Here is a 22941-nt window from a genome sequence, read left to right on the forward strand (position 1 = left end):
TGCCACCTGGGGACACAGCCAGGCTCCCCCGAGTCTGAAATGTCACAGCCTTGCCCCACCGCGACCCCTTCTGGCGGGAGAGGACGACACGGGCGGAGGGGCGGTGCGGGCGCAGTCCTCCCGCCGGCAGGGGGCGCGGCGGCAGGCGGGGCGCCGTAGACGCAAGCGCAGGGCGCCTCTCTTCCCGCCGCACGCGCCGTGACCCCGCGCCGCCGCCCGCCGCTCCGAGTCTGCGTAGAGGTTGGCGCCGGAGTGGTCCGGCCGTCGGAGGCTGACGCCGAGCGCGCCCTGCCCGCCGTCTCCGCGGCGCGTCGGCCCCGCTGCGCCGCCGCGGCCCGGGAGCGTCGGCCGGGCGGGCCGGGTAAGTGGCGCCCGGACCGGCGGGCGGGGGCCGGGGCGGGCGCGCCTCCTCGGGCGGCGCTGGAGGCGAGGCCGCGGCTCTAGGCCGCGCGGCGAGGGCGGGGGTCCTGGACCAGCCCCCGAGGCCCTGGCGCCTTCGCCTTAGGGGGCCCGGTGCCGGACCACCATCCGCGGCTCCCTTCGCGCCCCGCCGCCCCTTTCCTTTATCTGCCTCGGGTCACCGGGATCTCGAAGTCCTCCTCTCCTCTCCTTTTCTTCCCCGTCTGTTTGTTCCCGTTTCTTCTGGGCCGGAAGGTGTGTTTTTCCTCCCCTCCGTAGGTCATGTTTGGAAAAAGTTGCGGGGTCCTTTGGCAGGCCTGGATCGCTCGTGGCCATTAGCAGACCTCGGGGGTCGCGGGTGCAGAGGAAGGAAGCCGTTTCCTTCCCGGGCTGCAGAACGGGGAAGCCAGGTGTTGACATCTCTCAGAGATGGAGGTTTACCTGGACAGGCGAAGGGAGATGTGACTCCGGCATTACCTCGATCCTTTTCCTTTTGTTATGGAAACGACAGGCCAGCCAAGAAACAAGCACCACTTGAAGGGCTGGAGCACTCAGATTTATTATGCCTGCAGGCTCACAGGGGCTTCTGCTCCGAAGCTCTGAGCCCCTCCAAGACGTGTGCGTGTGGTTTTATAGGGTTAATTACAAGCTTGGGGTATTCGGCCAATAGGCATTGTACAGCTTTCGTAGCATCATTATCACAAAAGCAGAGGCAGGAAGGCAGCAGACTGACGTTCCAAGGACAGTTATGTCTCTCTGAAAATTTAGCTGGCTAGCAAAAAAAAACATGAGCAGGGAATCAGCAAACCCACACTTACTAACTTAAATTTAGGAGTTAGCCTAGCAGAACTCAGATTAGTAATCTGACACTTGTTAAACTTAGATTTACAAGTAGGCCCAGCCCGGCTTTTCCTTCACACTTTTAAAGCGGTGTTTTAGCTCTGACGTCCAATCACCAGGCATTTTTTTTTAGCATCTCCCTTTGCCCAGACGAGGTGTTAGGAACAGCGGGTGCTGGATAAATAAGCTTCTGTCCCTATGCTCTGTAAGTTTAGTTTGCAGGGGAGCAAGCATGAAAACCTGTACTGGGGTTGACCCGAGGGACTTGAATGGGGTCTGGAAAGGCTTCCAAGGGCCAATGAGGCTTATGACTAAGTCCTGGTGGTGTTTTGTTAGATGTGCAAGATGGGGGAAAGGTTCCCTGCAGAGGGAATGGGTGTAAAGATAGCAGGGGTGAAGCACCGTAGTGCATTCTGGAAATTGCAGGAAAGGCAGAGAGGTTTGAAGAGGGGTAGTCGGGTCAGATCAAGAAGGTTCTTGGGGGAGTCAGTAGAGCCGTGGAAGGTGCTTATCACTAGAGCCAGGCAGATGCGGGGAAAATAGGATATTCCGGGCAAAGGCCAAGTCCCATACGTACTCAGGTGGACGAGGACTGTGTCTCCGGCAACAGGTGGGGTTTTTAAGGAATGCAGCTCAGTTTCCACGATTTGAGGGGATAAAGGCCCCAGACAGTTTGATTATAATAAGGAATTTTAAGGAATATTGGGTATTAGTAACTTAAACTGAGAGTGTTTTGTTTTTAGAACTTTTATTAAGAAAGGCGTGGTGCACAGGTTGGAATAGAGAGCGTAGGTTGTGAGTGAGGCAGCAGCAGAACAAGGTGTAATGGGAGCGTTGACCCTAAAGAGGTGTTCTGATTGTGGGGTTCTGTGAGCGCCAAGGGTAGCCTTTATGGAAAATAGGAACCTGGAAAATTGCCGTGTGTCCCCAAAGGTAATGTTATACAGTGGGTTTCTTTTTACCGGCTTGTTTAAAATTACCTTCCGGGAGCAAATGACGGAAGGCTAGTATTCATCCCCCAGGTTTTCCGTGATAGTGCAAAGTGAAGTTCTCTCACCTGCCTAGCCCGCAGGGGACTCGCGGGCTTTGTGTCCAGTGCACTCCAGCCTGTGGCGCTTTGGTAGCAATAGAGTGTGTGAGAGTGGATGGAGACACTGACCTGTGACGAGGTGTTAGAGCTGGGGGCACAGGGAAACATTTAAGTTCTTCAGGAAGTCACGAATGTTGCGCATGAAGCAGGTGCCTCGTATCACCTGTGTATTTTGTGGACATCGACAAGCACCACTCTCATGGTTCCCTTCCCGTTCCTTTCTGTATGTGCAGCGCTTCACATGTTCTGTAGGCTCATTTTTGATTTATGAGACATGAATATCTATTAAAAAGTCCTTTTCTTGCCAAGCCTCCTTCCTCAGGTGCTCAGAACTCAGACCTTGACTCATTTTCAGTTGTATGATGGAAGTAGTTTTTCTCCCATTGATTGTGTATAAAAAGTTTGCCATGCTTATCTCAAATCTGCCCACCACAAGTTAAGTCCCTGAAAGGCAGATCTGCAGATCGTACTGTTCTGTAATAATGTGACTTGGGTAGGTGCTTTAACGTTTTCCACTCACTCACTGATGCATTTAGAAAATACTTACGAAGCACTTCCAGTGTTCCAGGCATGATGCTAAGCTAAGGATATAAAGATGAAGGCAGAAATGGCCCGTACCTGTGAGGGGCTTACGACACAGGAAGAGATGGAGGTGCCAGCCAGACAGCGTAACATGCGAGTGTGTTCAGGGGAGACAAGCCGGAGGTAGTTTAATGTGGGGGAGTAGTCACCGAAGGCTTCAGAGATGCACTTGAGAGATGAGTGGGTGGGTTGCTTCTGCAAAGACACCTTCCATGTTCTTTTTCTGCCAGTTCCATGTGTTTTAAAAAATACTTTGCCAGCTTATGTAGAATCTTGAAAAGTCATCATTTTTCTGGCAGAAACATGTTCGCTGTGTTTCTTTTTAAGAAAAATAAAAACACATACATGGAAAATGTGTTAATCAAAGGACGGTGTGACCATAAAAAAGAAGTAAATAGAAGGTATTTTAAAGATGTTACAAAAAATCGGTTGTTTGTATTTGTATCATTTGATTCTGGCTTCTTAAGGTATATGCAAATGTTGGAAATAGTGCTACTTTCTTACTACCTGGCACCAGACTTCATGAAATAAATGTGTTATATCATCTGAAAGCATCTCAGCATTGATTAAGCTGAGGTCCTAACAGAGTCTTGTCAATGCACTTGTTACATTTCAGTGTTTGCTGTGGAGAAAATGAATGAATCGACGGCGGTATGTTTATGACGCTTAAGGCAGCTAAAATAAAGTTGTACGCACCTTTTAAGGAATAGATGTAATAAAACTGTGAAATAAGGTTATATAATAGGAGGAAAGCAAGGAGTTAATGCAAATGGGCTTTCGGGTTGTTGCTCACCCCTGGCGAGATCATGTGACTGGAACGGGGCCACGTGGGTTGAGTGTGGTTTCTTCTCCAGATCCTGTGGTGTTTTGGGTGGTGAATTCACTGGTGCTTGTAGCATTGTAGTAATTAATCAAAGCAGGCCCTCCATGTGCAGATGGATGACAAGGGTGTCGTTGCTGTGGTTAATCCAGGTCTCTGAATTTGGAGGTCAGTGACAAGGAGAAACATGAAGAGAGCTCTTCTGCATCCCCGTGGTGCGGAGACCTGATTTATAGGCTCTACGTTCCGGAAGGCGAGCAGGTGCAGCTACGGTGATGTCAGCTCCTAATATTTAAAAGTGTTTTTGAGAACAAGAACAAGGAACTTTAAATGAACATTAGATTTTGCTGCATAATGACTTCCAGAGCTCACAGAGCCAGGCAGATCGAAGGAATTGTTGGCAAACCAGCTTCAGTCTAGACTGGAGTCAGAGAAGTGTGGTTTTGTGAGGCCTCAGCAGCTCAGCGGTGACAGCTTTGTGAGGTGGTGGTTCTCTGCTGGAGTTCGCAGTTTGTGGCACTGCTTGATGGTTTAGCCCTGACGCTTGGGAAGACGTTTCTATCAAAGTTTGCCCTTCCAGGTAGGGCCACGTCCTAGCAGCCTGTTACCTCACATGCCTCCCCCAGTGCTGCTTCTCCCCGCCTTTTACTTTTTCTTTTCTTTTTCTTTACTTTTTATTGTGGTAAAATACACTTTGCATTTTTAGCTGTTGTTAAGTGTGCAGCACTGTTTGTGACCATTAGCATCTTCCAGCTCCCAGACCTCTTGCCTCCTCTTTCCCTTCCTAGTGGAACCCGTGGGCGTGCTGTGGTCTTGCTGTGATTTGTGTGGCTAAATAGAATTTATTTAATAGTAATATTTCAGCAAATGTCTATTAAATGCTTACTCTGTGCCAGAAGTTGGAATTGCAGAAATGAATAAGCTGGTGTTTTCCCTTCATAGTTTAGTGGGCGTTTGGTTACTCTGTTTCCAGTGGTACTAATGTTATTTGTAAATATCTTTTTTGATAAGTCCTCAAACTTCTTATGAAGAAATTTAGGGGGACGTACTGTGGAGGTAGGTTTGCAGACAAACTTTGATAATTTATGTTTGTAATTTCTCAGAGGCTTTGATGTTTATACTTGTTTCCCAGAATGTGTCGTTCTTTTGCTTTCAAAAGAATAAAGATAAAGCAAATGAACCCATAGTTTGTTTACTGGCTTTGGCTTGGTGACCAGTTGAATGAAGAGGGCCCCAAAAAATTAAACTAGGAAAGATGAAAGATGCATGGTCATTTCTGAAGTTCTGTTTTGAGACTCGTAATACAGGTGACCTGTAAACGACGTGCGGGTTTGGGGCCCCCACCCTCTCTGTGTGGTTGAAAACCCAAATAGAACTTTTCGGTTGGCCCTCCGTATCCACAGGTCCACATCCACAGATCCAGCCAACGCGGGTGCTGTACTTCCGGGGTACTTGCTGTTGGGAAAAGCCACATACGAGTGGACTTGTGCGCTTCAGACTGGGTTGCTCAAGGGCCGGCTGTGCTAAGCTGGGCGTTCGGCCTTGCTCCTCTTCGCTGTTGCTGTGAGTTTTTCAGCTAATGTGAACTTTAAGGGTATGCCTCTAGACAGGAAGGAGTCGTTCTGAACACCAGGTAGGCTGGGGGCAGGAGCGTGAAAGCCTTGGGGCTCTTTGGTGCAGCTCTTCCAAAGCTTCGTCGATCAGAAATTTCTGAGGGGATGAATGGGAGGGGTTTGCAGATGGAGCTTAACTATGCAGTCGGCTCAGTTTCCTCTTCTGCTCTAGGGCGATCATTGATCTTAGTTCTGGGGTGGAGCAGTGACCTTGACCAGCTGGAGCTAGGTTTTCATGGGGTTTACAGTGTGCATTAAAATAGTAGCATCTGATGTGGACGCCAGGGCATTCCCTACAAAACTTTGGAGACGTGATCGTTTTTTCAGCCATGCTTGGTTAAGAAATGGAATTCGTGCATTTTTCTTCATTTAGCCTCAGCGACTTGAGTTTAACGGGACAAGGTGTGGCCGGGGTCCTGAGTGAAGTGCTCACGTTGTCTGGCACTGGAGGTGGTGGCCGTCCCCGTGGGCCTCACTCTAGGAAAGCCTCTGTCCTTCCCGCCGCACCGTGGGGGTGGGGGCCAGGAGTGGTCACAGGAGCCTTGAGGAGAGGGTGGAGGCTCCTTGAGCTTCCGGGGACTCATTGGAGCCGTCAGCCCTGTACCCTGGGCTCTGCTTCCCTCCGCCCTGCTTCTGTGCCGCCTTGGGGCCTTTCATTTAGAAATCAGAACTGAGCTTGTAGGCAGTCTGGGGGTTCAAACGTTAAGGAAGGGAAGAAACTACGAGAAGCGGCCGCAGCTTCGTGGGGCCGACTTCCAGGCCGAGAGCTGCTCTGTTCAAAACCAGAACAGCTGTTCTGAGGGAGTGAGGTGACACCGCCCTTCGCCCAGTCCCCCTCTGCCCTGGTCTGGGCTGTAACGGGGGCCTGGTCCTCAGCTTCTGCAGCAGATACGGCATTAACAGTAGATTGTTGATTATCTCTTTGTAATCAGCGTCATTAGGTTACACATTTCTGCTTGTTGGGATCAAGGAAGGGTATTAATAAGATCAAGCCCTCGACTCTCCTGCCAGCAATCATAATTTATGAAAATACGCCATCTGTGAGATCATTTCTTTTTCTTCCTATTTGTAGGCATATATTTAAATTTTTTGTTATTAAAGGGCAGTCAAAGAAAGTTAATTAACAGTACTAAGTCAGCCTGGTAATTGGTGTTTTTGTCAGACATCTCCTTTTTGCTACTGACAAAAAAGAGACCTTTTAAAAAATCAGTTATGTGTAATAACAATGCCCTGAGTCCAGAACTTCTATCTTACCTCATTCTGTACCATCGAACGGAATGGTCTCCCTCATGAGTTACTTGACCACATGATTTATATACAGGAAAATTCATTCAAGAGGTATATTTTTAAAATAATACACCGCTGTAGCTCTGTGTACTAGAAAGGACGCTGACGGTGATATCAGGCGTCTTGGCTTCTGTCACTGAATGCTCCTGGACCAGGTGATCTCTTCAGAAACCGTTTACCTCTAAAATTCCGTGATGCTGCATTATTTTAACATGGAAAGGTTGGAAATTTACTACATTTTTGCATTCTTTAAACCCTCCCCACTCTGCCTCTCAGCATTAAACCGAGAAGATGTCGCTGTACGATGACTTGGGAGTGGAGACCAGCGATTCAAAAACGGAAGGCTGGTCCAAAAACTTCAAACTCCTCCAGTCTCAGCTGCAGGTGAAGAAGGCAGCGCTCACCCAGGCCAAGGTAATTTGAGGGCCCGTGTGGAGCAGGCGCCTCCCCGGGGTGGAGCGGAGTTGGGCTTAGCCCACTCCCCTGCCTCTTTCTTGGATGGGTGGGGTTAAACATTTATGGACGGAGAGGCTGGGGTCCTGGAGGGAGACCACTTCCTTCTCCCAGCTCCTGGGACTGGGCCTGTTGCCGGGGGTCGGGGGAGAAGAGCAGGTCTCTCTGTTTCTGGCGGTGATGCTGGTTTTCAAACTCCAGTGTGCCTAAGGCTGAGGGTTCGGTTAACACGCCATTTAATACCTAGTGTTCTGGTAGATTCTGTTTCTGGGTTGAGGCCTGGGGAGTCTGCATTTTTAGGGAGCAGTCCTGCTGTTTGCTGTTGGTCTGGAAGCCGCGCTGTGAGAAGGAAGCTCCGCGGTAATTCCTGAGCTGTCATCACGGGCGCAGGTTACGCAGGCTCGGAGGGGCTGAGACTGGGTCAGGGTGTGTGGGCTGGGCTGGTGGTCTTTGTTCCTGCTGTATCATGTTGGGCGCAGGCAGCATCCTTGACCTCATTTACCGTGTAAAGCATTAAAAATACGGTTGTCCACTGGGTATTTGATGTTAAAATATTACTGTCCAGTCTTCAGGGATGAGAATGATGCTGTGGTTTGCTGATTGTTTCGGAGCAAGTGTCCCTGCTGGAGGCTGTATCCCCCTAAATGGGGCAAGTACTGCTTCTAAGTGGTGAAAAAAACTCTTGCACTTCTGATGTATAAAGCACAGGTATACATAAAGTACATCAACAGTTACAGAGTGAACATTGGTATTAAAATTTCACAGGTAGAGAAAAAATGTAAAAGGTTCCTCGAAGGAGGAAGTAATAATGAAAAAAAGTTGAGAAGAACTGCTTTAGAGATACATATTGAAATATTTACTGATAAAATGATAGAATTTCAGGGATTTACCTTAAAATACTCCAGGCTGGGGCGGGGGGGTTAGGGATGGGCGTGAAACAGAATTTGCTGAGAGTCCGTGGTTATTGGAGCTGAGTTACAGCGGCTTAAGAATTAATTGAGGATTCTCCTTAATGTAATGTTGAAAATTTCCATAATAAATGTTTTCTTAAAGTTGGAATGTTTTCTTTCCCTTCACTCCGTACAACATAAATACTGGAGTGTTTACCTCTGATTTCTCAGTACTGTAGAAGGTTCTTAGGGTCAGGATGCCCCCAGGTAGAGCAACACTGCCATAAAGTTTAAATTTGTCTTGTCAGTTCTGTTGATTAGGGTTTTTGTCTTTTTCATCTATCATTACCAGATTTGAATTTTTTTATGTCAATACTGTTTCTTTTTAAAGAGAGAATTTTGTCTTTTTAAAACAAACTCATCCTACATGAAAGGAAGATTAACAAAACCCCTTTTTTTGTTTGTTTTAATTTTGTTAAGTTGGTTTAATTTTTTAAATCTTTCATAGGTTTCATGTAACTTTTGCTTTGCACATAAGGTATATAAATAAGGCTTTATTTTCTAATGCTGACACCACTTCATCTATTTTATCCTTGAAGGCCTGATATTCTCTTGTAAAATAACTGGCTCCTGGGAACAGTTCTCATACTTACTAATGTAAGCTCAGTTAGACTGTGAGTGGACGTAACTAGTGGGCAGCCTTTGTTCAAAGGAAGATAAAACAGGAAAGCGGAAGGGAGAACACAGAGGACATACACAGCTTGGCTGTCCTGCACTGCAAGCGTGTGCCCAGGGCATGGAGCCACAGCGCTCCCTGTGAACCACCCCCACGAGGCAGCGTGTGACATGCTGCCACCGACCGGCTCTCCTGGGGTCAGAGTCAAGATCTGGTGCTTTTTTCATGTTATTTCACGTGCAAATTTAAATAAAAGTGACCAAGCTTTCTGTAAACCTTTTACAGAAATGGAAGAAATTTGTTTTGTAAAAACAAAAAGACTGAGGAAACTAGTACATGATTATTGTAATAAGTGAATTAAAAAGCTGTTGTTGTAAGATGATTTTACTTATATCTGAAAGATTTATTATAGAAATCCCCCCAGAAGCTTTGTTACAAACAGTATGAGATTTAATTTGAAGCCCCAGTATAGCTTTGTTGTTTTTTGATGATTTTAGAGTCAGAGGACAAAGCAGAGTACAGTCCTTGCCCCCGTAATTGACCTGAAGCGGGGCGGCTCTTCAGATGAGCGGCAGATCGTGGACACCCCGCCGCACGTGGCTGCTGGCCTCAAGGTACGTGGGCCGCCCTCCTCCCGCCGCCCCCGACCTGGGTGGGATCTGTGGCTTCCCCCAGGTCGTGCTTTGCACCTGTCACTCCCAACACTTCTCCTCAATGGGCCTTTGCAATCTAGTCAGTATCGTTTTCAATTTAAGTTTTACTTTTATTTTATTAAATTTAAAACATTTATCTGTTTAAAGTAAAATGGTTAATTATAGAAAAATCAGGAGCTGGAGATACGCAAAAAGAAAAACAAACGACTTCAATCCTACCCTCCAGAACTTAAAGACTTTCTGTTCTGGAGTGCCTTTCCATCCTTTGCCTCCTCTGCCTCTGTTCCCTGACCTGCTTTTCTAAGTATGTGTGACTGTCCGTCTGTGTCAGGAAGTGTAGGACCACGTGCCCATTGTGACAGCTTCGCTGCGCCCGTTGTAGGTGTGCTCGCTTTAGTTCGCGTAATGCTGAATCTGTGTGGTTTCTCGTTTCTAGCTATCAAAAAGAATTTTAGTGCTTATTGTTTTTATTGTGGATTAGAGTGGAGAAAGGGGTTTTAAAAAACAACAGCAACAATTCTGCCCCTCTGGCCTCTTTTATCCCAGTGATTGTACAAAAGCTTGAAAACAACAGACAGACGCGGTCAGCTCTGTCAGTGGTTAGTGAGGGTGAGGAGGATCCGGACAAGGGTAGCTCAGAATCGTGGTTAAAAGTATACAAAACGAGGCAGAAAGGAATTCAATATGAACTGTAGTTAAGGTCACACCCACTCTTCAGGCACATCTCCGCGTCCCCGGGACACTCACGTCACAGGCAGAATAGTAACTAACACACAGCACCACGCGCACGTACTGCTTGGTGAGAAATGACCGGAAGGTTAGTGATGGGCAGCCTGCGCTAGTGCTCCTCCTCCTTGGCAAGGCACTCCCCCTCCCCGACCCCGACCCCACCCCCAGGCAGGGCCCCTCCCTCCTCATTTAGGGGCTCTGTCCTCACGCCCCGGCTGCTCGCCCAGCAGGCGTTGGCTCTGAAGCATGCGGGGCGCAGCTGAAGCTCTTGGTGGGGTTTCTTGGCCCGAGGCACTGGTGCTGCTCCTGCAGCTGGCCGTCCCGAGGGGAAGTTTTTTGAGGGTTCTTGGTCATTTCACATTTCCCCCCGCAGATTCTCTGCCTAATTTCTTCTTGGTCCATCTAATCAGAAACTGGTTAATCGTCTTCTGTTGCTGTGTGTTGACTCTGGAACCTATAATATTGCCCTCTGCATTTAATCAGTAAGCATTTTTCTTGTTATGAAGCCAGTTTTTAATTGTAAAGTCCTCCCATCAGGTGAGCACGTGGTGATTTGCACAAGTATTTCCTCACTGGAGCCAGTGACGCTCTCATGAAACCTCTACAGGCAGCTTCCTCTGCGTTTAGTTGTTTTGTTAGGCCAGGTTTCCCGAGGTGGCACTAGGAGGGTCGCTCACTTCTGCGACCAGTTTGTTCTGGTGCTGGCCTGCTTCCGGCAGAGCTGTGTCAGGGAGCAGTTTCCCTTGCAGCGTGGGAGCCTTTGGGTTTTCCCGCCCTCCCCAGCACTGGGGATTAACATTCAGTCTAATAAAGTGAAGCAGGCTGCTTTATTCTCCATAGCATGTGGAAGAGGATGCTTCATTGTTGAACTCAGCAGGGTTTAATACAGTGAAAGTTGTTTGTTAGATTCTGATATGACAGAGTGTTAACCTCCATGCTGCTGGGGTGTTCTCTGATTTAGAACCTTTGTGATGGCAGTGTTCTGTAAATTGTATAGAAGAGAAACACAGAATGTTGTCATCTTATCCTGACTCAGTGGACCTTAAAAAAATGAATGACGATGTGGGGGAAATTACATTCCCCTGCGCCAGACTCGGCATCTGATATGCAGCCTGCCCGGGAGGGGCGTGTATTCCAGAGGACCCAGAGGGTTTTGCAGGGCCCAGGAGGATGCTTTCTGCCTTTTTTCTCTTTTTTTTTTTTTAAGTCTTAATATGTCATGTCTACATGTAATCAGAACCTAAAGTTACTCTGTTAAATGATCACGAGAATGATTGAGTTATTCCTGAGTTTTTTGATAAGTTTTCATAGATGTGTGTAAAAACATTCAGTGTTTACTATAAACAATCAAATTAACTGCTTAAAATTTTAGGTGGTGGCAGCTTGTTTAAGAATTCCAGGAAAATGCTATAGGGTGTTTATGGGATTAATACTGAACTAAGAGGTGGAATTCCTGGTCATGTTCTGCTGCTCCCGGGGTAGGCGTGTGGCCACGTCAAGCCACTACACCTCCCCAGGCATCGTTCCCACACCTGTGAAACAGGAGCAGACAGGTGGTCTTCAGGGCCCTGCTAACCCTCATATTCGTTGACCTTAATTCTGTGAATAAAATTCTAAGACAGAAGATGACACTTACTTTGGCGTTCATTTCCCTCCTCAGGACCCTGTTCCCAGTGGGTTTTCTGCAGGAGAAGTTTTGATTCCCTTAGCCGATGAGTATGATCCCATGTTCCCTAACGATTATGAGAAAGTAGTGAAGCGCCAAAGAGAGGAGCGGCAGAGACAGCGGGAGCTGGAGAGACAGAAGGAAATAGAAGAGAGAGAGAAGTAAGCCTCGTGTGGGCGTGGGGATGTTTTGTGTTGGGAGAATTCACTCTCTGTGAATGAATGAGCTTTCGCGCTCTCTGGAAGGCCGAGTGAGTTTGGTGGCTGATCTGAGCTGTCATCAGGAGTCAGATGTGCAGCCATGACATCCCGCCACCAACACAGGCTCGAGAGCGCGCTTCACGTGTAGATGAAGAAAACCTAGCGTGTACATTTTGGGTGAGTTCTTGGAAAAGTAACTTAGAAACTGATATTGAATAATAGGGCTTTTTCCCTATGCTATGACTATTAGAATCATAACTATTTAAAATTCTTAAGCCAAGAGAAATAAAAATGCCATATGATATTGCTTATATGTGGAATCTAAAAAAAAAAACCCACGCAAATGAACTTACCTATAAAACAAACAGACTCACAGCATAGAGGACAAACATGGCTACCATGGTAAAGAGGGTGGGAAGGGATAAATTGGGAATTGGAAAATTGCACCTCCTGGGGAGTGATGGAAAGGTTAGCTGTCTTGATTGTTATAGTGGTTTCATCGGTGTGTACATCTATCAAAATTCATCAAACTGTACATTTGAAATATGTGTAGTTTACCATACAGGAACCATACCACAACGAAGGTGTTAAAAAAAAAAGCTACCCCCCCAAAAAGGAAAGATAGGTTAAAACATCTTTTTTAAATAAAATACTTGAAACGTTATTCGTAACTCTTACTGCTTTTGGGCCAGAGAGAGTTTTAAAAAAATTCATATACATCCTTCATGTTCTTTGAAAGTACGAGTCACAAGGATTTATACAAATAAATTTGTATTTCTTCTTTTAAAAATACTGAAGGGGGGAGGGTATAGCTCAAGTGGTAGAGCACATGCTTAGCATACACGGGGTCCTGGGTTCAATCCCCAGTACCTCCTCCAAAATTAAATAAACCTAATACCCCCCACACTCCCCCCAATATATTGAATACTAGTTACTAGTTATATAAAATACTAATATATTGTTCCTCATTATTTATTGAATCATTTCATGAAATGAAATCATGTTCTAGGGAATTAAAATTACTTAATTAACTATTACCTATGTTGACTTGCTTTAAAATTGAAAGGTAAATATCAAGGAAACCTTTTTCTTGCTATTTACATTCATATATTCATTATATTAATATTTGCAAATTCATATTAAATTTGTTCAGTTTATCTTGCGGGTTTTTCTCACTTCTCATACTTCTGCTACTTTAGTCTTTAACCGTTGTTTGCATGGGCCACCCCCCCACCCCGCAAAAAAAAAAAACCGGGTCAAGGTGACGACCCTGCGTTGGTCTGTGATGAACTTTGTTTTCTTGGTTGTCACAGGAGGCGTAAGGACAGGCATGAAGCTAGCGGGTTTTCAAGGCGCCCAGACCCAGACTCTGATGAAGATGAAGATTACGAGCGAGAGAGGAGGAAAAGAAGTAAGGCATGAACGTGGATACTGTGTCTCAGACCCGGGCCAGTTCTGCCATTTACTGTCATGCTCGTTTTGATCAGCAGTTCAGTTGCCACTGATTTGGGTAGTTTTTTCTCTGGAATCCCAGCCCCCTGTATTTGCATAACGGTTTTAATTTACATTAGGTTTTCACATATATTCTCCTTTGGGTTTCCCAACCACTTTCTAACATTTCCTTATTGGACACTTTGAGCACCTTAAAATAGACACACAGGCTTGTCTTTACCCGCAGCCCAGTCACTTGCACCTGTTCTCTGAACCTAGCTGCGTTTCTGTGAAGAACAGCTCTGAACTGAGAGTCAGGGCGCTTGTTTCCTGTTAACCTCGATGCTTGTACACTGGCCTTAGGGGAATTTCTTCTGTGAAACAGTTCATGCTGGTGCAGCGGGGTTTTGTAATTGGTTTTTTAATTTACATTTTATTGTTTTTGGATTGTTTTGTTGGTGATTAGGTTATAATACATATATTAGGGCTTTTACTTAGTGAAAAATTCCCTCTGTGCTCTGCTCAGGTTTTCCCTGGTTGTCAGGGAGCAGATGGAGTCTCTACTCTGGCTCGTCTTTGTCCACCATTCTGTGTCCCGGAAACGCTAAACGGGTGGTGCTAACACAGAACGTTTCTAAACAGACCTTCAGTTCCAGTGGTGCGCAGCTTGGAAAGGAGCGTGCCGTGCCGCAGGGCGCTTTGGCGCCGCGGGGAGCTGGGTTTGCTGGGTCCCTGCCTGCTAGCTCTCCTCTGTTGGTTTCTCAGCTGGAAAGTGGAAGCAGTCCTACCTGCGGCTACATTTTTAATCCTGGGTTCAGATGCTGAACTCTTCCGATGTCAGCGGCGGGGTGGAGTAGCAGAAGTCTTTCCTTTTTTCTTTCTTTGGGGGTTGGTGCGATGTCACAGTCCTCGAGAGTCTGGAGCTTGAACATTTTGCCTCCTTTAATCGTGGGATTTATTTTCACAGGTATGGGCGGAGCTGCCATCGCACCCCCCACCTCTCTCGTAGAGAAGGACAAGGAGCGTACGTACCTGTTTCTTGCCCTCGCGTTCAGAGACACAGCCTTAGCCCAGTCAAGGGACCCTCTGGAACCTCTGACCACGCCTTGTGCTTCACAAGTTTTTATGCCAGGCTCTGAGGCATGGGTTTTTCTACAGTGCAATGCTTCTTTTGTTTGTTTTTTAACATAACTTACTTCATTTTCTCCAACATTTCGTATTTGGAGTTCGGTTAAAACAAACAATAGCTTGGTTTACTATTTTTGTGCTCAGCGGTCTAGAGGCTGTTAGGTCCGTGACCATCCACAAGGTGGCAGCACCTCCCCGGGTTAGATGTGTTTCAGGGCACAGTGTGCATTTACGAGGTTGCCCCATGGGTCTTCTCCCGTGATCCCTTCCGGAGTCTGGGGGTTGGGTTTGGACGTTGATAAATCATCTGGCTCGTTTTCCTGCCCACGGGGTTCAGCCATCCCTGAACTGCCCCAGGAAATGTGCGTTTTACCTGTTGCCCTGTGTGCTGTCCTTTTAGAAGGAAGATGAATCAGAAACCCCGGGAGGGATGTAAGGGGGGGTGCAGCTCAGGGATGCAACGTGCACTCAGCATGCACTGGGGCCTGGGTTCAACCCCAGCGCCTCCTCTAAAAAGCACTAATAAACAAAGAGCCAGCATTTAAAACCTGTTGGCCAGTGTCTTCTGTGTGAAAATACCTGGCAGACCGCGATCCCTGCCGTTCTGGGGGCGGGGCCCCGTCTGGGTCTTCTTCAGCCTCCCTCGCTGGCTCTGGTGTGTAGCGAGGGTTACAGATCGCTGCGCTGGCGTGTGGCCCCTCCCCTCAGAGGCCTTTACGGTCTGCTAGGCTAACGGGGTCATGAGATTAGCATCTTAAGACAGATGCACAGACTGCTGTGGGAGTCGGAAGGGGTGGATGGGATCTGCCGGGGTACACAGAAAAATCTGAGTGCAGCTCAGGACTCGCTTGTAGTGTTGTGCTGACCTGTTCTGTTCCATCCCGCAGTGCCCCGAGACTTCCCTTACGAAGAGGACTCCAGACCTCGCTCGCAGTCTTCCAAAGCTGCCATCCCTCCCCCCGTGTACGAGGAGCAGGACAGACCCAGGTCCCCGACTGGCCCCGGCAACTCCTTCCTCGCCAACATGGGGTAATTAACGGTCCAGGTGCTCTCACCTCGGCAGGTTCAGGAAGGACGGAACCCCGCGTGAGGCGCTGTCAGCCCCCTGAGGCGACGCGCTGTGTCTGACAGCGCGTGCAGGTCAGGTTTGTGTGTCCCGCACACACACAGCCTCCCTGAGGGCCAGGGCTTGAGTTGCAGGGAGCGACCCCAGCGTGACACTGTTATGTTTTGTGCAAGACGTAAGGCCTTGTGATGGACGTGTTGAGTGATGTAAGTGCTGCACGTTATATTCTCCAGGTAGGAACAGCTTTTGATAATCATGTGTGTTTGTTTTCACAACATGTGAGGATAAAATTGCTCCCTGTGAAGTGGAGCTGATTTGCTCTGTGGTCAAAGGGTGGAAGACTTCTTATTCCCCTTGATAAAATGGCCTTTGCTTTAAGGTCATAGCTCTGCACCTCTAGTCTAAAAACTCAGTCATTTTAACTATAATTAGACATTTGTTTGCTGGCATATGAAGATCAGTTTTAAGGTTGACTTTCAGTTGGGGCTTGTAATTTTTTTAGGCCTCACTGGATTTGGCCTGCGTTTTGATTGTAAGAGTGCTTTATGTTGTTACTCTGACCTTCTTGGGCTGCGAGGGGCTGTCGGGTGAAGCAGTGCTGTGCTGAGGCCTCCGTCCTGTGTCCTCCAGGGGGACTTAGAAGGACGCTGCTGGTGGGGGAGCTGCTGTGACCTGGCAGTCACGCGGGCCTGCCCTCCCCGCGCTCGGGCGTCGGTCCTTCGCGCCCTCAGTGAGGTCGGGTTGGAGGAGGGACCACAGGACCGTTTTGAGTTTCTCGCCTTCTCAGGAGCCACTGTCTAGGCCTGCGCTGGTCTCCGGTCGCTGCTGGCTGCGGGTGGCTGTTAAATTAACTGAAAATGAATACAATTTAACATGCATTTCCTTAGTCACACTAGTCTCATCTCATATGCTCAGTAACCTCACAAGGCTAACAGCTGCTGTCCTGGACAGTGCGGGACAGTGCGGGCAGGGACCGTTTCCCTTGGCGTGGAGAGGTCTGCGGGCTGCCCCAGGGTGTGTGCTGGAGGGCACACAGATGTGAAGCCATTGGTGTTTTGTTTTTGTCTTTTTCTGCTAATGAAAAACTGACTTTTTTCTGAATCCCCTTTTAAATAGAAGTTAAATCTTTTTTATGCCTAAGGAAGATGCATTTGTAGTACAGCTCATTAGTTTTCAGTCTTTTCTTTTTATCCCTAGAGCAGCTTCTTCAAAAGAAGTTTTTAAGGAAATAACAAACGTGAAGCTGTGTAGGAGCAGTTCTGGCTGAAGCTGGGTTTGTGGTCTGGGCGCTGAGGCGCAGTGGTCGCTGGGGGGCAGCCTTGAGGCTAGGGGGGCTGCTCGCCGGGCGGTCTGGAAGCTGTGGGGGTTAGAGGAGGAGCTCCTCTGCTCACAGGCACAGGAGGAATTCTCCTTGGTGCTTAAGCCCGTTGGCCAATCTGGGCCTCAGTTTCTTAATCTCCATCTGTTAAGTGCATGGTCCCTAAGCGTCCTTTCATTTTTGAAGCTAGTTGTTGGAAACTCTGCCGTCCTATTTAGGAAAATGCAGGCATCTTCATTATATGAAACCATACTTGTTTTCTCACAGGCTCAGTTTTCAGTAGACTAGTTGTGAGCGCCGCCCCCGAGCAGACACTGGCACCCGCGGGAAGCCTGGTGTCTCCTGAGAGGCCCTCGGGAGCCGCGGCGCTGTGGCTGGTGCCCCCGTCCTCAGAGAGTCCCGGGATGCCGGGGTTTCAGCATTCCCTTCTGTCTTCCTCCCGAACCTCCCACAATGTCCACCTCATTATATGTGGCCTCATTGGAGCCCTTGTGGAATTTACACTCTCTCTTTCCAGAAGGAGAGTATTGTGATGTGAAACCCAGTTTGTGCTCTAGCCAGCGACCTCAGGTGCAAGGCTCTGTCTCCCTCCCCCCGCAGTGGCACTGTGGCGCATAAAATCATGCAGAAGTACGGCTTCCGGGAAGGCCAGGGCCTCGGGAAGCACGAGCAGGGCCTGAGCACCGCGCTGTCGGTGGAGAAGACCAGCAAGCGGGGAGGCAAGATCATCGTGGGCGACGCCACTGAGAAAGGTGGGCCCCCTGGGGGTTCCCGGGCGGGAGCCGGGCGCGGAGGCCGTCCTGGGTGAGAGGACTCCTGACCATGAGCGTTCCAGCTCAGGGTGGTGGGCACCGGGGACCCTGAGGCTTGTCTTCATAAATAGCTCAGCTGGAGAGACAGGGAGATGAGGAGAGGCCCGGGGGAGAGAAGGACGACAAGAGACTCGGTAGGAATGAACAGCACTCGGGGAGACACCCTCACGCCCGCTGCTCCCAGGCCAGGAGCCTGGCACATGGATGAGTCGTGGTTATGTCTTCAGAGCAGGAAAGGAAGGGCCGTGGGCAGTGCGTCAGCGACTGTCTGCTGCGTCTCCGTCCTGCAGCAGTTCTGGTTTTCAGCCCTTTCATTCTAAGTGTGATTTCTGATTTTCCCACTGATCGATTAGTCTGTGAGACTGATGTTACTTTGCAGTCTGTTGGTAGGTGATGCCTGCTTGGTGTTTTATTTTCATTTGATGGTTACAGTCTGTTCTGTGCTGAGGGCATATTGGAATGAGTCAAACGTGACTTGACATTTTAAGCAGCAGAACTGAGTTCGCGCTGAGTCAGCTTGGCTGAACGCCTTTCCCTAAAGGAGGAGGAAGACTTTCCAGGCAGCCACGTGCACGCACAGCTTAGGAGGCAGCAGTGAGCCTCACAGACTGGTACCCAAAACCGGCAGCTGCCCTGGTTTGTGGGAGTATCTGAAATTGGTCAGCGGTGGCTGCCTAGTTAACTGCTTGTTACCCTGGACTAGTGACCTTCGGCCACTGCCCGAGCGAGCCAGGACTCACTTCTGAGGGTTGTGGTCAGTGTGCTCCGTCAGCTCCTTAGGAAGTGAACTAAAGCAAAATGCAGGTAATTGGGGGTATTAAAAACGTCTAGAAATTACGGTAAATATCTACACCAAAACAAAGTGATGCTTTCATCCAGATAAGGCTGCGCTTTTGCTCAGAGGCTTGTCGGTGCTTGTAGATGACCCGAGGATGTGGGTGGCGGGGACTGCTGCTGAAATCGAATTACTCATTGTAACTCGGGCTCCGTGCTCTGGCACACCTGTGTCTGACGATGTTTTCTTGTCTCAACAGATGCAGCCAAGAAGTCGGATTCAAATCCATTAACTGAAATACTTAAGTGTCCTACTAAAGTGGTCCTTCTGAGGGTAAGAAACGGGGAGAAACCTGTTTGCCTCGCTTGGATTGTGTGTCACCCACCCTGACCTGCCCCGCACGTTTCAGCCCCACCGATGACAGAACAGTTACAGGAAACTGAAGATGGGAGTGTGGGGTCGACTCCATCGAAGACTGATGTTTTACAGGCCTCTTTCACTCATGTTTCTTTGCTAAACACGGTATTTAGGACTACAGTGAGAAATCACTTTAAAATACTTGAAATTGTTAGAAATTCAGCGTGGTTTATACATTTTGATGCTTGCATAGTTGCTCTTGTAATGCTTATAAAGCTTACAGTGCATTTTTGTTTATTTTTAAGAAATAGCAAGTTTGGGGTCCTGCGGGGATGAAAATTCTCTTTGTGTTATTTGGGATTGAGAACACTTGCTATCACGAGAGAAAGTTACTTGTGCATCTCTTTTGTTGTGCATTGGCAAATCGCCCTTGATACTGTGTTTCTGTTTCTAGAACATGGTTGGCGCAGGAGAGGTAGATGAAGACTTGGAAGTTGAAACCAAGGAAGAGTGTGAGAAATACGGCAAAGTTGGAAAATGCGTGATATTTGAAGTAAGAGGGGCTTCTTTTGATGTTTATAACCCAAGTGACGATGGATGGTGTACAGAGCGTTTCCTCCGGACAGAGGCAGTGTGCTGCAGGTAGCACCTTGTCCTACTGCAGAAGGTGGCAGACGCTTGTCCTCAGTGACAGCAATTTCAGACATAAAGGCGAGCAGGGCCTCACGTTTTACTTGGCGAGGAGGCGTTTCATCTTGTGACTGAGGTTTAGACTCCGTGGCAGTGTGCTCAGTACTGCAGTGCCTTGGCTGTGCCTTTGGTTTCACTCATTTGGCAGGTGTTCACTGAGAGCCTCCCACATACCCAGGACCAAATCGAGAGCATTTGGGACCCAGGAAGCGTGTTGTGTGCTCGTGGTGACACGTTCAGTTGAAGAAACAACAAAGCAAACACGTGGACATAGAGCATATCTGGTTGTTAGACTCAGCGGTGTTGACTGTCGTGCAGGAGGCAAGAAAGGCCTAGGGCAGCACAAGACAGAGAAGCTCTGTGAACAGCATCGGATGCGAGCTGGGCTGTGGAGTGCGGGGGTGGGACCTGGGCGGGAGGGGGCAGGTTTTCAGAGCGGGGTCCCTGCTTCCGGGAGACTGAGGAGGGTGCCGGTGGCCCAGTCGGGCGCGGTGGGCGTACGGGCGCTCCTGCAGCTGTGGGGGGCTCTGACAGCGCGGCTGAGGACGTCAGCTCCACCTGGGGGACGGAGGGCAGCCCTTCCATCTCCGCTTCTCCTCTCACTTCAGCTTCTCCTCCGTTTTATGGTGCAGCTTGTTGACCGCATAATGATTTATTTACCTGTCAGATGGCATCCGACCTCCAGAGGTCAGAGACGCTCTGCTTAGGTGTGTGTTCCCCGCACTTAACGTGGGGGCCTGTCACAAGCAGGTGTTCAACAGATGTTGGTGACAAACAAAGCATGCTTATTTCCTTGGTATTTGACCACTCCCTGTGTGCGTATGAGGATAATTGGAATACTGACTCTGACAGAAACCACCTGTGGAGGAAAACTCACATCCCGCGACCGCTCAGGCGATGACGCCACCTGTTACGCTTTCCTTTCTTTTCCAGATTCCTGGTGCCCCTGATGATGAAGCAGTACGAATATTTTTAGAATTTGAAAGGGTTGAATCAGCAATTAAAGGTATGTTGAATTTAAAAGTTGAATTTACGGTCTTAATCTTCAAAATGTGTTCTTGCCATGCTTTACAGAATACCCATCTTAACTGTCCTTTTGTTTGCCTTTTAGCTGTTGTTGATCTGAATGGGAGGTATTTTGGTGGACGGGTGGTCAAAGCGTGTTTCTACAATTTGGATAAATTCAGGGTCTTGGATTTGGCGGAACAAGTTTGACTTTAAGAACCAGAGCCCAGTAAGCCGGCAGTCCTTCGGCGCCGTGCAGGCGGAGCAGAGAAGAGCAAGAGGACAGCCGGCCTGCGGGGCCGCCGGGCGCAGAGGCCCCGGGAAGGGCCTCTGAGACGCGTGCTGATTGGTCCCTTTTTATTTGGTGGTTTTTTTTTAATACAGTATAAAAAGCCTTCAAAACAAAACAAAAGAAAACAAAAAACAATCTGTGTGCCTCTCTGGTTGTTCTCTTTTTTACGGCCACTCCTGAGGTGATTACATTCTGCTAGGATTTCATGATCATGCTCAAGTGCTTCAGTGATACAGCATTTCTTGCACTAAAAAGTCTAGAAAGTTTTGGGGTGTGGGGTTGTGTTACCCTTTAGTTTTCCTTTTTTTTGAGTCATTTTAATAAAACCTGCAAGTTACTGAACTGTAGCTTCATAAATTCTATAATAAAGTATCATCTTGGCGGTCTGCCAAAGGTGAAAATGTCTGCTTTCTCTAACAGAGAAATTCTTCTTATTGACTCCAGTCATAGAAAAAGCTCTTCACGACCTGAACCAAGGCCCAAGAACTGTAAACCTACCATGACCAGTTTGGATGGATCATTTTCAGTTAGGCTAAGTCGGACTGTAGAATTTGTGGTGAATTTTGGGGTATTCGGATATAGAAATCATGAATATAGCGTTTGTTTTCAGAGATTCAAGGCTAGTCATTAGCGTAGGTCAGAAATGACAGGTTAACTCAGAACCTTGAGGGTGTATCGTAAGTGTGCGCCCAACTGTGTTTTGGAAATGGTGGGTGTTATTTTGGGGTCACATTTCTATTGGCAAAATTTGCAGTAGTGTTAGTTCTCATACATAAGTTTAAACTTTATAAAATTCAGCCACATCAGCTACTTTAAACTGTGCTGCCACTTAATAGAGTTCTGGAATTGTGAAACATCACATCGTTGAAATGCAGTGGGATATGTGGCTTAAACATTCAGCAGGGCCACAGAACAGAAACAGATGAAAATGCTCAGTGCTAACGTTTGTTGTCAGAGCAGGAGGTGTCTCCAGAATATGCCTGTGCCTGTGTTCTGTCCCTTGCTTGCCCGAATGTTGCATGTGACTTACCTGAAGTGGCACCTGCAGGACATGCGCCCGCGTTGTCTCTTTGGGTCCTTATGACTTTATTAAAAGCGTGTTGTGACCCTCCACGGGGAGAAAGCTCTCGGCATTTCTTTGCACCCATGGACTTGGTTTGGAGACATAAGGAATATTCTGACCCTTTTTAAAAAAGGATTTTCTCATGTTTTTATTTAACATAAATAAAAGAATAACATTTTCTCTTCTGTGGTTTTATTTTACTGAGTAAAATTGAATCACGACTCTGCATTTGTGATAAAAGTGCGTATGTTCTGTAAAATAAGCGTGGGTTAAAGAACATTAGGTTAAAGAATCAGATAATTGAACATTTCATGGGACGTGAGAATAAACAGTCGGCCTGAAACATAAACAGGTGGACTTAGCTCCTGAGCACCAGTGAGAGCGCCGCATCGGGCTTCAGGTGCCTGAGTGTTCACGTGACGGCGTGGTTCAGTTCGCACGCGCCCCGGTGCCCTGCAGTGTGCTGTCCAGCTGCCCTGGTGCCTCTCGCGCTCTTGTTATGCTTCATAGCTTCATTGTTCATTTGCGTGTGGTGGCTTTTCCCACCATTCTCATGATCGACAGCCAGAGAAGTGCAGGTGACTGCCCTAGCGAGGGCACGACCGAGTGAGCGTCTCTCTCCCCAGTCCCTCTAATTAGTACTTACAGTTGCCCACGGCTGCTGCAGGCACTTGGTGCGTTGTTTGCCGTGAGTTTCCAGCATGGGAACAATTTTAAATCTGCAATGTAGTGCTTGAAAAACCTGAAATTAATTTTCAGTGTTAACTAAAATTCAAATTAACTTCAATATAAATTGAAAATTAATTAAGCTATGATATAGCCAGAAAGGTTCGGTATAATAGACATCTGGCCCACCTGAGATCTGAAAGCCCTTCCTGTGTTGCAGGGTCTCCCGTGTTCACCTGCCTCCCAACAGCCGTCCTCACACTGGTGACAATGGGCCCCACGCTGTCCAGCCTTGGGGGGGGGGGTGCGTGTGTGTGGTGGGGCCACTTGTCAGGCATGGCGGTATTGGGAGCAGTTTCTGGGTGTGATTTGGGAATGTCTTTATAGAACGCCTCCACGCAGGACTGGGGCCTGTCTGGAGATTCTGTTTGCTACCTGGA

At 48.0% G+C, this 22941-nt stretch overlaps 1 protein-coding gene across 2 annotated transcripts; it reads left to right on the plus strand.

The window, feature by feature from the left end:
- Positions 1 to 226: 226 nt before the first annotated feature.
- RBM17 (RNA binding motif protein 17) lies at positions 227 to 22015 on the plus strand. Of its 2 annotated transcripts, none has more exons than XM_031444777.2 (12): positions 227 to 361; positions 6908 to 7045; positions 9148 to 9264; positions 11693 to 11859; positions 13212 to 13309; positions 14297 to 14353; positions 15345 to 15486; positions 17442 to 17593; positions 18688 to 18761; positions 19240 to 19338; positions 20409 to 20481; positions 20587 to 22015. In XM_031444777.2, the coding sequence occupies exons 2-12, from the start codon at positions 6923 to 6925 to the stop codon at positions 20688 to 20690; spliced, it is 1206 nt and encodes a 401-aa protein (XP_031300637.1). In that variant the 5' UTR covers positions 227 to 361; positions 6908 to 6922; the 3' UTR covers positions 20691 to 22015. The 2 variants fall into 2 exon arrangements, with proteins under 2 accessions (XP_031300637.1, XP_031300639.1); XM_031444779.2 differs by having other exon boundaries at positions 240 to 361; positions 15345 to 15444.
- The last annotated feature ends 926 nt before the right edge of the window (positions 22016 to 22941 follow it).

The sequence above is a fragment of the Camelus dromedarius genome, chromosome 26 (assembly GCF_036321535.1).
Source record: "Camelus dromedarius isolate mCamDro1 chromosome 26, mCamDro1.pat, whole genome shotgun sequence".
NCBI classification, from domain to species: domain Eukaryota; kingdom Metazoa; phylum Chordata; class Mammalia; order Artiodactyla; family Camelidae; genus Camelus; species Camelus dromedarius.

Bases quoted from the DNA above. Each gene is read 5' to 3' on its own strand.
- RBM17 (XM_031444777.2), top strand. From the start codon at position 6,923: ATGTCGCTGTACGATGACTTGGGAGTGGAGACCAGCGATTCAAAAACG. The intron at 17,594-18,687 runs GTGGGCCCCCTG...TTGTCTCAACAG, and splicing joins GGGCGACGCCACTGAGAAAG to ATGCAGCCAAGAAGTCGGAT. The intron at 18,762-19,239 runs GTAAGAAACGGG...TTCTGTTTCTAG, and splicing joins CTAAAGTGGTCCTTCTGAGG to AACATGGTTGGCGCAGGAGA.